General features: G+C 43.4%; 1 protein-coding gene across 1 annotated transcript in view; it reads left to right on the plus strand.

Annotated features, from left to right (window-relative positions):
* The window catches only part of DECR1 (2,4-dienoyl-CoA reductase 1), a 69,885-nt gene that overhangs the window by 4,245 nt on the left and 49,359 nt on the right, over positions 1–16,281 (plus strand). The window contains exons 2-3 of the mRNA XM_030216374.1: positions 1,768–1,970; positions 11,227–11,284. Coding sequence (XP_030072234.1) covers positions 1,768–1,970; positions 11,227–11,284 — 261 coding nt within the window. The remainder of the gene's footprint in view (positions 1–1,767; positions 1,971–11,226; positions 11,285–16,281) is intronic.

The raw sequence follows: 16,281 nt of genomic DNA on the forward strand, positions 1-16,281 counted from the left end.
GACCCTCCTCTCTCCCCTGCCCTCCCCTCCAGCCACCCATGACCAGCGACCCTTCTCTCCCCCTGCCCTCCCCTCCATCCACCCATGTCCAGCAACCCTCCTCTCTTCCCTGCCCCCTCCAGCCACCCATGCCCAGCGACTCTCCTCTCTTCCCTGCCCCCCTCCAGCCACCCATGTCTAGCGACTCCATTCTCTCCCCTTCCCCCCACCAGCCACCCATGCCCAGCGACTCTCCTCTCTCCCCTGCCCCCCCTCCAGCCACCCATGTCCAGCGACTCCCTTCTCTCCCCTGCCCCCCTCCAGCCACTGAGGTTGTCCAGCGGATGCTTCGGGGCAGGCAGGAAAGGTCCCCAGTCTTTCCTGCCCGCTGCCGGCGCTGACTCTCCCCCGTTGCTGGATCGCTCTTCAAAATGGCCACCGAGACTTACAAGGGCGGCCTTCAAGACTTCAGCAGAAGTCTCGCGAGGCCGCCGCTGGAAGTCTCAGCGGCCATTTTTAAAGAGCGATCCGGCAGCGGGGGAGGGTCAGCACCGGCAGCGGGCAGGTAAGACTGCCTATGCCGAAGAATTTGCTGGACAAGGGAGGGGTGGAACCAGACCCTGTAGCTGGGAGGGATTGGAAGAGCCGGCTCACCCTCAAGAACAACCGGCTCGCAAGTACATCCCACTTATTAAGGATGGTAGAGCCCAAAAGCTAAGGATGGTGAAATCTAATCATACCTGTTAATTTCCTTTTCTTTAGTCAGTCGGAAGACTGCAGTTGTTGGAAATTCTGGCAATCTGTCTTTCTCTTCAGTGGAGTTTAAAAAGAAAAAAAAATTCAAATTAAGAAAATGTGATCCCTTATACCTGCAGTGGTTGATGGGGCCTGGTTGTGCTTTGAGACCTTCTGCTACTTTGGTACAGGCTTACTTGAGCTTTCCACTGAGCACCAGCAGGTTATACTGGTGATGTCACTGGGAAAGTTCCGTTTCTCTACCTCTATCTGCTGGCAGGAAGGTATAATATTCGCTTGTTAAGGATGGTACAGCATGATTAAAGGAAATGAAAGTAACAGGTATAACTTAATTTCATGTTTTTTTCACATTAGGGAAAATATGGCTGTGCTCAAAATAGGTTTACCAAATGATATTTCCTTGCAGTAACTCATAGGGCAGGACTTCCCAAACTGTAGTTTGCGACCACAGATAGGATTGCAAAAGCCATATTTGGGATTGCAACCTGGGTGGGCTGTCCATAGAAATGTCATTGGTCTGCACCTCTAGGGATTGCATGCTTTCTGTGGCTGTGATAATGGGGTCACGGTCACAAAGTTTGTGAAACACTACCATAGAGGGACCATTTTTAAAGGAATTTCTATTAATGAACCAATATTTTATATGCAGAATTGGTCTGTTAGATCAAGTATACATATGTAGTATCATATCATACCTTATGCTATGCTATCAGTTTAACCTTGTTGGGCAGACTGGATGGACCGTACAGGTCTTTATCTGCCATCATCTACTATGTTCCTATGTTATGCGTAAGATTACCTGCTTCATAAAAAGGAGTTATGGAGGGCAGAGTTGAGAAGTTTGTACTAATACACATACTTTTGGAAGATTTGACTGATATAATTTAAGCTAGAAAATGTGTACAATTTCAAATAGCATTTGTAATTATAAGTACCAATGTTTCCTGGTATAATTTTCAAAATTAGGATTCCATGTAGATCTCATTCTGCAGATGCTGCTGTTAATTTTCTCTTTACTTTACTTTTGTTTAGTTTTTCAATCATGGAACAAAAGTGCTGTACCAGAGCAAAGTCCTACCACAAGCAAAGTTGTTTCCGCCTCTCCAGACGGTCATGCTGCCTCCCAATTCATTTAAAGGAAAAGTGGCTTTTATTACTGGTGGAGGTACTGGTATTGGCAAAGGCATGACAATGGCCTTGTCCAGCTTGGGTGCAGAATGCATTATAGCAAGCAGGTAAGTTCTACTGTCTGAATGACGCCTATTAAGTTCTGTTGAAGTCTGACAGATTTTGAAATACAGTGCATAATGAGGCTTGTGCATAATATACAGTGTTTTTCACTTACTGTATCTTTAGTTCCCAAATCAGTTAAGTGTCATTGGATGACAATTTGACTCTGCTTTAAGCCAATCATATCCTATATAATAAAACTCACCCTCAACGTTCTGAGGACACTGACGTCACTGTCAGGTCCTCTGGGCACTTCCTTCCGGTTCGAAGCCTTCGTGGTGGTGAAGCCACCGAAAACACTGTGTTGGGGCCCCGCCCTCGCGTCAAACGTGATGACGTCGAGGGCGGAGCAATGGCGTCAGTGGCTTCACAACCAACGACGCAGCACATTGAAGGTGGCGTGCTGAGGTCCGCAACAATGGTGGCCAGTGCCAGCAGAACGCTGAAAGGGGTGAGTAGGGAGGGGGGGAGGTTCGGAAGGAAACCGTGCTAGCGCCCGTTTCATTAACGCAAGAAACAGGCATGTTTTACTAGTGTAGAGATAAAGAAGAAAAATGTTTTAAGTGCTATCAGATAAATGGAGTACTTCCTTTTTTTTTTAAGGCTGGCCTAATTATTGTAAGATTCAATCCTACTAGTTATACTAATATACTGATTATTGCCCCATTCCTAATAGCATTTTGGTGACTAAATTATTGGTTGTGGTTTCTTCATAGTTGCAGGCCTTTTGGCACTTTTTAGATGATTTAGGACTGACATTTGACCGAGTCTGTTCTAGCTTACTGGCTTTGATTTGATCTCACTAGCACAGCAACATCGCTTATCAAAAACTGAAAATACCTGATCTAATATACCCAAGTCTAAATTGGGTTATCTCCTTGTAAAGTCAATCTTAGGACTAGATTTAATAAAGTGCCTTACCTTGTTAGCATATATTAATGCAGTTAATGCAAGTCTCGTTTTATAACATGGAATGTGCTGTAAATAATGCAAGTTAGTGTGTTAGCTGGAAGTAGCACCGTTTGGTTAATCTGGCCCTTATAGAATAGCTGTAGGTCATGATATTTCAAATCTCAGCTTTGTCCTTAGTAAAGTTGTACATGGTTCTCTTTTCCCTATTATATTAAGTGCTTATATAGATTAAATAAGGGAGGAGATTCAGGGTCCTGGTATATAATATTTGCACTCTTACACAGATATTAAAAATTTCTTACTGTGTATGAGCAGCTAGAAAACAGTTTCTTGTTTTGAAGCCTGTTTGTGTAAGATTAAGGATTGGATATAAGCCATAGGGGGGGGGGGGGGCATGTTTACTGAAGTGTAGAGCCCGAGCAGTACATGCGCAGGGGGGGTGACCATCATCTTCCTTGCATTTACTACCCAGGCCATGTTACCTGCCTCAGCAGATAGTGCAGGTACACTGGTGCAAACGAACAAAAAAAAAAATGCAGCTGCCACAGCCACACAACTCAGCAACCCCAATAGGCCCCTCTTATAGGTAATCCACTTGTCTCTCCCCACAACCCTGGGGTTCTCTGGGTGTCTCCCTGGTAAGGGCAGGAGCAGTCACTCTTCACTCTTGCCCCATAGCTGCTCTGGGTTCAAAATGGCAACTATGACCCCTAGCAGTATAGTTGCCTAGGTATGCCCCAAGGACTGGACTGAGAAGCACAGTCCCAGGAGACATTATCCAGTGCATTAAATAGTCTGAGGCTCAAAGGAAACAATGAGGCATATTTTAAATGCACGTAGCCTTCCAAAGTTCCATAGGTTTCTATGGAACTTTGGAAGGCTAAGTGCATTTAAAATATGCCTCTAAGTCTCCAATCCTCCAAGTCCAAAGGCTAAGGACCCTTAGCAGTAGTCTCATGATACTACTGCTAGGGGGTCAGTCTGCCATGTAAATGCAGTCATTCCTTATATGGCAGAGTGACCCCTAGCAGTACTATCATGAGACTACTGCTAGGGGTCATTAGCCTTTGGACTTGGAGGGTTGGAGACTTAGTTGAGCCTGCTCTGAGTGGGAAGGCGCAGGGTACAAATGTAAAATAAATAAATAAATTGCATAGTAACATAGTAGATGACGGCAGAAAAAGATCTGCACGGTCCATCCAGTCTGCTCAACAAGATAAACATATATGTGCTACTTTTTGTGTACACCTTACCTTGATTTGTATCTGCCATTTTCAGGGCACAGACCATAGAAGTCTGCCCAGCACTAGCCCCGCCTCCCCCCCACTGGCTCTGCCACCCAATCTCGGCTAAGCTTCTGAGGATCCATTCCTTCTGAACAGGATTCCTTTATGTTTATCCCATGCATGTTTAAATTCCGTTACCGTTTTCATCTCCACCACTTCCCGCGGGAGGGCATTCCAAGTATCCACCACTCTCTCCATGAAAAAATACTTCCTGACATTTTTCTTGAGTCTGCCCTCTTCAATTTCATTTCATGTCCTCTAGTTCTACCACTTTCCCATCTCCGGAAAAGGTTCGTTTGCGGATTAATACCTTTCAAATATTTGAACATCTGTATCATATCACCCCTGTTTCTCCTTTCCTCTAGGGTATACATGTTCAGGTCCGCAAGTCTCTCCTCATATGTCTTGTAACGCAAATCCCATACCATTCTTGTAGCTTTTCTTTGCACCGCTTCAATTCTTTTTACATCCTTAGCAAGATACGGCCTCCAAAACTGAACACAATACTCCAGGTGGGGCCTCACCAACGACTTATACAGGGGCATTAAAACCTTTTTTCTTCTGCTGGTCACACCTCTCTCTATACAGCCTAGCAACCTTCTAGCTACGGCCACTGCCTTGTCACACAGTTTCGTCGCCTTCAGATCCTCAGATACTATCACCCCAAGATCCCTCTCCCCGTCCGTACATATCAGACTCTCACCGCCTAACACATACGTCTCCCATGTATTTCTACTCCCTAACTGCATCACTTTGCATTTCTTCGCATTGAATTTTAATTACCAAACCTTAGACCATTCTTCTAGCTTCCGCAGATCCTTCTGCATGTTTTCCACTCCCTCTGGGGTGTCCACTCTGTTACAAATTTTGGTATCATCCACAAAAAGGCAAACTTTACCTTCTAACCCTTCGGCAATGTCACTTACAAACATATTGGACAGAATCGGCCCTAGCACCGATCCCTGAGGCACTCCACTGCTCACCTTTCCCTCATCCGAGTGAATTCCATTAACCACCACCCTCTGGCATCTGTCCATCAACCAGTTCCTAATTCAGTTCACCACGTCGGGTCCTATCTTCAGCCTGTCAAGTTTATTCAAGAGCCTCCTGTGGGGAACCGTGTCAAAAGCTTCCTGAAATCTAAGTAGATTACGTCTATAGCATGTCCCTGATTCAATTCTCCGGTAACCCAGTCAAAGAATTCAATGAGATTCGTTTGGCACAATTTACGTAAGTTTCTTTAATTGTACTGTGACAATCAAATAGTAAACTGGACCCCCCCCCCCCCCCCACCAAACACCATTTTAAATGGTAAGATGTGAGGGGCATCGCTCCTGTCCTGTCCACTAGACTACCAAGAAGACCTCTGGGTGAGTCCTGGAGAATTGGGGTGAGATCTGTTGATAATCTGGGCATCGTCAGGATTTGTCTGGTTGGGGTGAAGGCTGCAATACCTGATAGCTGCTGGGTAGTGTAGCTTCGGTTAATCCCACATTTTGAGGAGGTGCTAAGTGCAACAGTCCTGACTGTTCTGACCAACCCAGGTCCTGCAGCTAGTATAGGACTTTTACTGTGCTGTATGGCTGTAGTGTATAGTGTCTCACGCATAATACCTGTACTAACTTCCTTAGCAGAACTTAGTAAACATCCCTATAGAATTAACCTGAACCAGGAAGAAAACAAAAACCAAGACTGGTTGCAATTTATTTATCTAACTGGGAAAAAACAGTAGCCTGTTCTATTGTTCTGAAATCACCCACCAGGTCTCTTAGTATAAAGCTAACTATCTATTCTATCTAATGCCTTATTCATCACATTTTAATTGCAACCAGTCTTGGTTTTAGTTTTCTTCCTGGTTCAGGTTAATTCTATAGGGATATTTACTAAGTTCTTTTTTTTTAATTTATTTATTTATTTATTATTACATCAAGAACATCTTGAATACAGATAAAGACGATTTAGTGTCTTAAAACAAAGATTATCAAAGCATAAACTTTAAGGAAATTTAGAAAACAAGAATGAAGATCCATTACTCGTCTATAGTCCACAATTAACAGGGGGTTATCACAATTTTAAGGAAACCTGTAAATTTTTTTAGAAGCCAACTTCTAAAATCAAATCATGTTTGCCGGTATAAGCTGTCCAGGCTAAACAAACTAACTATGGGGTTGAAGTTACTATTGTCCCTGGTAATGGCTGCAGTGGATCTCCCAACTGCTTCTAAAAAGGAATTCAATTGGCTTGCCTCAAAAAATACATACTTAATTGAATTTATTTTTATCACACACTTGCAAGGAAAGTTCAGCCAAAATAATGCCCCAAGTTGCATTACTTTTGGTCTCAGTTTAAGAAATTCCTGTCTTTTTTTTCTGCGTAGTTCTAGAGACATCCGGGTACATTCTAATTTTACAGTTAAGGAAACCTGGTCTTTTATTAAGAAAAAATTGCTTAAGTATCCAGTCTCTGTCCGGTTGGAGTATGAAAATCACTTTGAGTGTAGCAGTTGTCAAACCCACATTGTCTCCCTCAATAATTTGAGTCAAATTTAAGTCCAAAGATTGAGCATTTGCCTCCTCTTTTTGTAATAGTTCTTTCTTCCGAAACGGTTCTATATAGAAAATCTTTGAAATTGGTGGGTGTGATTTTTCTGGAATTTTTAGAACTTCTGTTAAATACTGTTTGAAGGTTATCAATGGAGAAATGGCAATCTGCTTGGGAAAATTAATCAGTCTAAGAGCATTTGAACGTTGGTAATTCTCTAGTATTTCCACTCTATTTTGAAGATACAAGTTTTCTTTAATTAAATTCACTTGAATTTGCTGAGAGTTTTTTTATTGCTGAAGAGTTAATTTCCACCTCTTTGCCAAAGACGTCAATTTCTTATCTATTTCAACAATCTTTTCAGTATCACAATTGAATTTCTTATTTAATTGAGAAAACTTTTGTGTAAATAAAGTTTCTAAACTTACAAGTGCTTCCCAAATGTTGTCCAAGGTAATTTGTTGAGGTTTTTCAGGCAAAAATGATTTGTTTGGAATATCCAAAGTAAAAAACGAAGAAAAGGCTGGTTGACTTCCCACTGCTCCGTGTTCTTTCTCAGAGGCAACTTCTCCTCCCCTCACCTCTGCTGTTTGCACAGCAGGATTCATCGGCGTCTCAGGCGTCGACCCAGCACCCGCGCCAGGAGACCCCGTCGCGTCCTGCGCCTCAGGGAGTCTCCGGACTGAGTTCAGCGCCACGGCCGGCATAGGAGGAGGGATCCTCATCTCGGGGCTGAAAGATGTTTCTTGTTCAAGCTGAGGGAACGGGAGACCTCTCCCCAAACCCTCAAGCGGCGAACCAGACCCCGTCGGCGTGCCCGGCAGAAGGAAGCGATCCATAGTCACAGCTCCAGGTAAAAGGGGAGTAGCGGGTCCTCCTCGCGATTAACCTCTCCGTTTAGGCATAATTTAGAGGTATCAGATAGCAAAATAAGGAGTTACGAGCAAGTAACAGCGGAGCTACCTTCCAAGCTTATTACTCAGCCACCATCTTGGCAGTCCCCCGTTTACTAAGTTCTGCTAAGTAGCAGTATGTTGATTTATCCAAGAAATTGATTAGCAAACTTCAAATCATGCAAAATAGAACAGCATGATTTCTCGTAAGAGTAAGTGGGAAACTTTGAGGGGCATAATCGAACGCGAACGCCCATCTCCATGGGTGTCTATCTCTGAGAACGGGTACGCGAAGGGGCGGGACAAACCGTATTTTCGAAAAAAAATGGCGTCCATAATTTTTCCGATAATACGGTTTGTGCACGGCAAATGCATCGGATTTCTGCGGATTTCAGCTGGGCGGTTTCGTTTTTCAGCGATAATGGAAACCGAAGGCGCCCAGCTCAAAAACGACCAAATCCAAGGCATTGGTTCGTGGGAGGGGCCAGGATTCGTAGTGCACTGGTCCCCCTCACATGCCAGGACACCAACCGGCCACCCTAGGGGGCACTTGTAACAATTTAAAATAAACAGTTAGCTACCTCTGAAGTCCATAGCTCCCTTCCTTTGGGTTTCTGAGCCCCCCAAATCCCCCCCCCCCCCCAAAACCCACTGCCCACAACTCTACACCATTACCATAGCCCTTATGGCTGAAGGGGGCACCTAGATGTGGGTACAGTGGGTTTTGGGGGCGATTTGGAGCGCTCCCATTTACTACCACAAGTGTGACAGGTGGGGGGGGGGGGGTATGGGCCTGGGTCCACGTGGCTGAAGTCCACTGCACCCACTAACAACTGCTCCAGGGACCTGCATACTGCTGTGATGGAGCTAGGTATGACATTTGAGGTTGGTATACAGGCTGGAAAAAAAAGTTGTTAAAGTTGTTTTTTTTGGGTGGGAGGGGGGTTAGTGACCACTGGGGGAGTCAGGGGTGGTCATCCCCGATTCCCTCCTGTGGTCATCTGGTCATTTAGGGCACTTTTTTGAGACTTGTTCGTGAAAAAAAAGGGTCCAAAAAAAGTGACCCAAATTCGCGCTAAAAACGCCTTTCTTTTTTCGATTATCGGCCAAGGACGCCCATCTCTCCTCGGCCGATAAACACGCCCCAGTCCCGCCTTCACCACGCCTCCGACACGCCCCCATCAACTTTGGCTGTTTCCGCAACAGATTGCAGTTGAAGACGCCCAAAATCGGTTTTTGATTATACCGATTTGGACGCCCATGGGAGAAAGATGCCCATCTCCCGATTTGGTTCGAAATATGGGCATCTTTTTCTTTTGAAAATAAGCTGGCTGCTCCCCCAAGGCTAATGTCCTTACACTGGCTCCTATGATGTTATTTTAAAATGTTATCTTTTTGGCTTTTAAAGGTTTGTTTTTTTTTAAATATGGAATGGGCCCCTGATAGAGTTTCTTAGTACTTCTTTCATCATCATCTTTGTTTGTTCTTGATACATTTGGACATGGTACATGCAAATGCAACAAAACTGTGCAGGGACCATTCTCTTATCCAGGAGGAGGTTAATGACTACCTTTGGCTGAAAATTTATTGGTCCTCCACCTGCAATTGCTCACCGATTTATCCAGCATTATCTCCACTAGTCTTTTAATGTTTATATGTATTCATTAGGACATACTTTAGAAAAGTTGGGTATTTATTTTTGTAGGTATGCAAATTTCATAAGTGTTCCAATTATTATTTTTCAAGTTTCATCTCATTCAATTTTATTTCATAACATTCTTAATATGTTGGAATCATGGATGAAAATGCATAGCTTAAATTCAGAGAAAACAAAATTTCTTTTGATTATTCGCTCTGCAGGTGAAAAGGAAAATAATCCTTACACTAATCAGGTTACATATCGATTTTCATCCACTATTACAGTGTTGGGGGTCTTATTGGATATTAGGTTATCATTTGAATCTCGGGTAAACAACCTCATTCAAAAGGCAATTTTTGTTATTTACATGAGCAAGACTGCTTTCCTCTTATAGGTCAATCTTAATTATTAAGTTAGTCTATTGTAACATCATCAATTTGGGGTCTTCTAAACAATTATTGAAAAAGTTGCTGTCCCTACCAGAATACTGCGCTCCATCTGATACACTAATTGAAGAGATATGATAGTATTTCATTATATTTTAGAAAAGTCATTGGCTTCCAATGTATGCCAGAGTTATGATTAAGTTTTTTTCTTTGCCTTATCTGTAAGGTTCTTTATGGATTAGCCCCACAAAGCATGACTTTATTTAGCTACCCTTTTTCTAAAGACTTTGAAAAGGCTAAGGTTATCGGATAATTATTTTTTTATTTCAAGCTGTTCCTGTTGATAATGAGTTTCGATCTTCTCTACTTTCTGCTACATGTTATTTATCTTAAGTTAAAACCTATGTCTCAAAATCTTCTGATTAAGATAGTGGTTTATAAATCTGTTAGTTTAAGATAGAAAATGTATAGGTGTATGCGACTAAATGATATATTTCCTGGAAATGTTCAGTGTCATTATAGTGTAATCCACAAGGTATATTACAGAATACAAGAAGTGTTGTTAATATTACTAATGTGATTGCGGCATCACAAAACTACTGAATATATACCTAGGGGGTTCTTGAGGGTACTCAGCAGCAGGGGCGTAGTCAGACTTCGGCGGGAGGGGGGGGCCTGAGCCTGAGGTGAGGGGGCACATTTTAGCCCCCCCCCCGGCGCTGCCGCACCCCCCCCCCCGCCATTGCCGCCGACACCGCCCGCCAGTCATTCTCAACCCCACCACCACCAACTTTGCCGATGACCCGCTCGACCCCCCCCTTCCGCCGCCAACCCGCCGTCGCCTACTTTTGCTGGCGGGGGACCCCAACCCCCCACCAGCCGAGATCCTCCTCGCAAAAGGCTTCCTTCTGTTTCTGATGTCCTGCACGTCAGAAATAGAAGGAAGCCTTTTGCGAGGAGGACCTCGTCTGGCGGGGGGTTGGGGTCCCCCGCCAGCAAAGGTAGGCGATGGGTTGGCGGCAGGAGGGGGGGGGGTTTAGCGGGTCGTCGGCAGCGGGGGCCAGAGCCAAATCTACGGGGGGCCCAGGCCCCACATAGCTATGCCACTGCTCAGCAGTCCATTCCTCAAAATCTGATTGGATGCAATATCACATTTTCCGTGCAGTGTCAGGTACCTTCCCCTAGTATTCTGTAAAGGAAAGTAGGCACCTTTACAAAATAGGCTCCTACCAGAAGACTTTGGGTTTGCTGGTTTTTAGTTCAGACTTTGAGTTGTTCTGCAACTGTTTTCTGATTTGTTATAATTTTAAAATTTATTTGACTTTGTTTTTAAACATTAACGTGGCAACTTCTTAATTTCTTAATTTTATGAAAATGTTTCGGTGAGGATCTTGTAATGCTTATTGAACTGCAGAGGATTCACTGGTAGATGGTATACACAGGTAAGAGCGAGAGAACTGTTGCCCAACTACCCATCAATTACGTAGCGGCTTTTAACATGATATTTGGAACATCCAAGTAGTGTACTGCAAGAGTTTTAACTTTCATAAAAATATACTTTGTGGTTGAAATACAACATTTCTTAAAATAGTTTTTTATTCTAGGAACATTGATGTCTTGAAAGAAACGGCAAAAGAAATTTCTTCAAAAACTGGAAATGCGGTAATTTATTTATTTATTTATTTTTGTAACATCTGTACTGTGTTCTGCTTTTATTTTTAAGATGAATATAGATAGAGAAAATTTGCCAATTTTATAGCTAGTGGCAGAGAATAATTTTGAAAACATGGAACAGGTTCCTATAGTCTGTCCAGTTGAGATATCACTTCCATATCTTCTACCTGACCTCTTCTTATATGTCTTGAGCTAACCTAATTTTTTTTTGTGGTCCTGGCCTCCACGACCACCTCTGCTAGTAGGCCATCTTCAGCATTGATTTTCATAAGATCATTACATAGGCTAACACTCGGGCCCCCATCTCATTAACCCTACAGCCATAAAATTAGTGAGGATGTAAAAGCTCTGGCCTCCCTCTACTCTCAGAGTTTGAGTTCTAATCATGGCATCACAGTAACACACAATAAATGACAGCAGATAAAGACCTGTACGATTCATCCAGTCTATCCAACAAGGGGGTCAGAGTTGAATCTGGCATTGCACAGGTTCCACTTCATTATGATTAAACTCTGGTATACTTAATCTCTGACTCTTCTTGCCAATTTTGGGCCACAGACGGTAAAAGTCTGCCCGATCCCAGTCCTACTTCCCAACTACTGGATTTGCCGTCAGTTCTGATGCTGTTGTGCTTTTGGGTCATAAAACTGTTGTTCCATGCAGCCTACCCTATACCTTTTCTTGGAGACCTAGTCCTAGTGCATCCAGAGTACTACTGTTCAGGCTTGTAACTTCCATTCCGTGCAGGTTACCCCACCGCTTTCTTGGAAGCTCAATACTGTCATACCACTGGCCTTTTGGGTTGAATCACTGCTGCGTGAAACGTTTCACACTGCTATGTTAATCATCCTTTTGCCCTAGGTATAAGTACCTTATGTTGTGTAGATCAATGAAATCAACTCATACTTAATTGCATTTTGAACTATATTTTTTTTATACAACACAGTGTGGAAAAATGTACAATAGGGATGTGTACTTATTAACATGCATTCGTTTCATTTAATTGTGTGTGCAAAATTGATTGTGTGCATTAACTTAGTGTGTGTACAATTGATCTCTGATTTAAAAAGTTCTGAATGTCTGCTAAAATAACATGGATGTGTGAAATGAAATAAAAAAAACCCAAAACGTGTGTGTGTGTGTGTGTGTGGGGGGGGGTCAGGGGATTTAGCAACAAAAGTTTACCTAATGTTTACAAGAGTGTGAAGGCTTCTGCAAGGCATTGTGAGTCATGTGACTCCTCAGCCAAACCTAGGGCTAGGTTTACTAAGTGGCGCTATGGGCGTGTTAGCGTTTTTAATGTGCGTAAATGGTTTATGTGTGTTAAATGCTAATGTGCCCATAGAAATGTATAGGTGCGTTAGCATTTAACGTGCCTTAAATTTATAGGTGCGTTAAAAACGCTAACACACCTTAGTAAACATACCCCATAATGTGTTAGTGTATGGATGTTTCATCACTGAGACACTTCATCACACAACAGACAGTTCATCACTGGGATACTTTTATCACCAGGCCAGTTCATCATGTGCTACTTCATCACAGTGGACATATCATGCAAAGCTTCATCATGTATTCAAGTTAAATGTTATTTAAATTATATTCACAGAAAATTTGTGTCAAATTGTATGTGTGTGTGGGGGGGCACCTGCTCTTCTGCACCTAAATATGAGCCTCACAAAAACATCTTACATATAAAATTTTCATGAGACTCATTTAGGCACAGAAAGAACTGTGTTTTCATCACCTGACACCTTATCATGTGCAAAGCTAAATGTACTCCAATTATATGCACAGAAAACTTATGCACTATTATAAATGTAAATATCTTTGCTCAAATTTGCCACCTATCATGTAATGTGCAATGAATATGCATAGAAAACTTGTGCCAAAGGAGATGAAAGATCAAAACCACAAGTTCATCACTGGTAGGCATCACACAGTTGGGTTGGGGAGGATGGGAACAGGGTGAGGGCAGGAAGCAAGGCAGCATCTTGCAACTTACCAAGTACAAATAATTCATGGGTGTTGGCATTTCTGGAGGCAGAAACAACATGGTGGTGATCTGGGGTGGCAAAACAATAAATGACCATTGGACATCATCAAAACATGAGGTAGTAAGAAAACTGTAAGAGGAAGAAATCCATAAAAAGAAGAGCATCAGTTTACTAAGAAAATCACTTCCAAGGATCTCTGAAGAGCTCGCAGGTTAATGACCGAAGAACCTCATCTCCTTATGAGAAATGTGTTCTTCCTGGCGAGAGAATGTGAATGGTACTTCTAAAATAAGCACCACAGACACTTGTGTCTTTATAAAATAACTTGATATAACCCGCAGAGTCATAGTTAAAATGCACCTGCATACATTTTTCTGCAGCTTTTCTGTACAAGTGCAAATGTATGTAGGTGAAGTATGCTCATAAATTAATAGTAGGTGCATACTTAATTATGCACATATTTTGTGACTCTGCTTGCACTCTGCCAAAACTATGCCCCTGAATTGAACTACAAGTGGGCCATGTAAAAATGTGTGCCTTCATGTCACAATGCTTAGTTTCATTTGCATAACTGAGGAGTAGTTTTTAGAGAATTTTCTAGTATGTAGCATCCCAGTATTCCAGAACCTGAGGGATAGTTGTGTTCATCAAGTAGCTTGTGGAGATAGAGAACTGAAAATGGAGCAGAGCGGAGATATATCTCTCTTGGCATCCAGTCCAGCTCCTCACTATTTTCCATCTCCAGCAGGTGGATGGCCACGCTTTTCAGCCTCTGGTTCTGAGTGCGCTGCGCTTGGTCCAGTTGGTAACCTGGTTCCCAATTGAGCTTTGTGGGTGGCTTGAGTCTGCAGAGTCATATTTGGAGGTCTTCAGATCCCTGTCTCTTGTGTCTTGCAAATTTACTTATCTCGCTTTATCTCTCCCCTGTTTTTTTGTGGTGCTTTTTCTAGTACAACCTTAAAAAAAAAAGAGGAGAGCATGGGACAGAGTATTAGTCCTGAGCTTTTCTTCTGTGGAGACTTGTGGCGGCAGTGGTAAGTCCAATTAAAGTTTGACTCAGAACCACGTGGAGGGCTGCAAGTTCTATTTGGAGCAGGGGAGGGATCCTGACTCACCGCTTGGAACATGTTGTGCTGCTCTTGTGACAGTCAGGATGAATAGCAACTCCTGTGGAGGTAGTTAAGCAGCATTCCTGCTGTGGGACTCACTGGCTGGTATTGGGGCATTGTAGTGCATGCAAGCTGGGAATCTTTCAGGATGTGGGAGAAACAGTCGGTGGCAGCAAGTGTTCAGATCTGGCGCAGCATCCAAATATGCTGGGGAGTTTGGGCTCTCCGGCAGGGCCAATGTGCAGTTTGATGCAGGAGAAAGCAGGAACGAGCGCCATTTTCTCGGGATCAACTGGCAGTCGCCATTTTGCTACCTTGGGGCCTGACAGAGCATTCAGTGGTATTGGAATCTTTTGTTTTCTCTGACGTTTATATTGCTCTTACACCAGGCATATTTACTTAAGCCGGGACAGTCAAAGTTGCTGCAAGGTGCTTCAGTTTTTTGCCCCACTGCCCCTCTGGCTTCTAAGAGATTTAATTTTGCCTCATTTGTCCACTCCTGGAGGTCTGTCTCTGTTTCTCCCTTATCTGATGTGGCCTCGGTCTATTCAGAGGAGCCATCATTGAAAGAGCCATTAGAGGATGGAGAGCTCCTTCCTGTGGAGGGGAATGACCAGAAAGTACTGAGGTTGTTTGATAAAGAAGAGGTTAGTACTCTTATTCTTAGGCACTGGCGGTGCTTTCCATTGAGGAGCCTTCTGCTTCGGTGTCAGGAGTTCCATCTTTGTTGATCATGAGTGGGCTTAGAGGTCCTTCTAAGGCCTTACTACTACTACTTATCATTTCTATAGCTTTACAGACATACACAGCACTGTACACTTGAACATGAAGAGATAGTCCCTGCTCGACAGAGCTTACAATCTAATTAGGACAGACAAATAGGAGAAATAAGAGATAAGGGAAATACTACGGTGGGAATGATAAAATATGGGTACTGAACAAGTGAGTAAGGGTTTGGAGTTAAAAGCAGCATCAAAAAGGTTGGCTTTTAGCCTAGATTTGAAGATGGCCAAAATGAGCTTGATGTACCGGCTCAAGAAGTCTATTCCAAGCATATGATGAAGCAATAAAAGGAACGGAGTCTGGAGTTAGCAGTGGAGGAGAAGGGTGCAGATAAGAGAGATTTACCCAGTGAACGGAGTTCCTGGGGAGGAGTGTGTGGAGAGGTACTGAGGAGCTGCAGAGTGAATGCACTTGGAGTATTGTGTTCAGCTTTTGAGGCCGTATCTTGCTAAGGATGTAAAAAGAATTGAAGCGGTGCAAAGAAAAGCTACGAGAATGGTATGGGATTTCCGTTACAAGTCGTATGAGGAGAGACTTGCGGAACTAAACATGTATATTCTGGAGGAAAGGAGAAACAGGGGTGATATGATACAGACGTTCAAATATTTGAAAGGTATTAATCCGCAAACGAACCTTTTCCGAAGATGCGAAGGCGGTAGAACGAGAGGACATGAAATGAGATTGAAGGGGGGCAGACTCAAGAAAAATGTCAGGAAGTATTTTTTCACGGAGAGAGTAGTGGATGCTTGGAATGCCCTCCCGCGGGAGGTGGTGGAAATGAAAACGGTAACGGAATTCAAGCATGCGTGGGATAAGCATAAAGGAATCCTGTGCAGAAGGAATGGATCCTTAGAAGCTTAGTCGAGATCGGGTAGCGGGGCTGGTGGTTGGGATGCGGGGATAGTGTTGGGCAGACTTATATGGTCTGTGCCAGAGCCGGTGGTGGGAGGCGGGACTGGTGGTTGGGAGGCGGGGATAGTGCTGGGCAGACTTATACGGTCTGTGCCAGAGCCGGTGGTTGGGAGGCGGGGCTGGTGGTTGGGAGGCGGGGATAGTGCTGGGCAGACTTATATGGTCTGTGCCCTGAAGAGCACAG

This window comes from Microcaecilia unicolor, chromosome 1 (assembly GCF_901765095.1).
Source record: "Microcaecilia unicolor chromosome 1, aMicUni1.1, whole genome shotgun sequence".
Taxonomy (NCBI): Eukaryota; Metazoa; Chordata; class Amphibia; order Gymnophiona; family Siphonopidae; genus Microcaecilia; species Microcaecilia unicolor.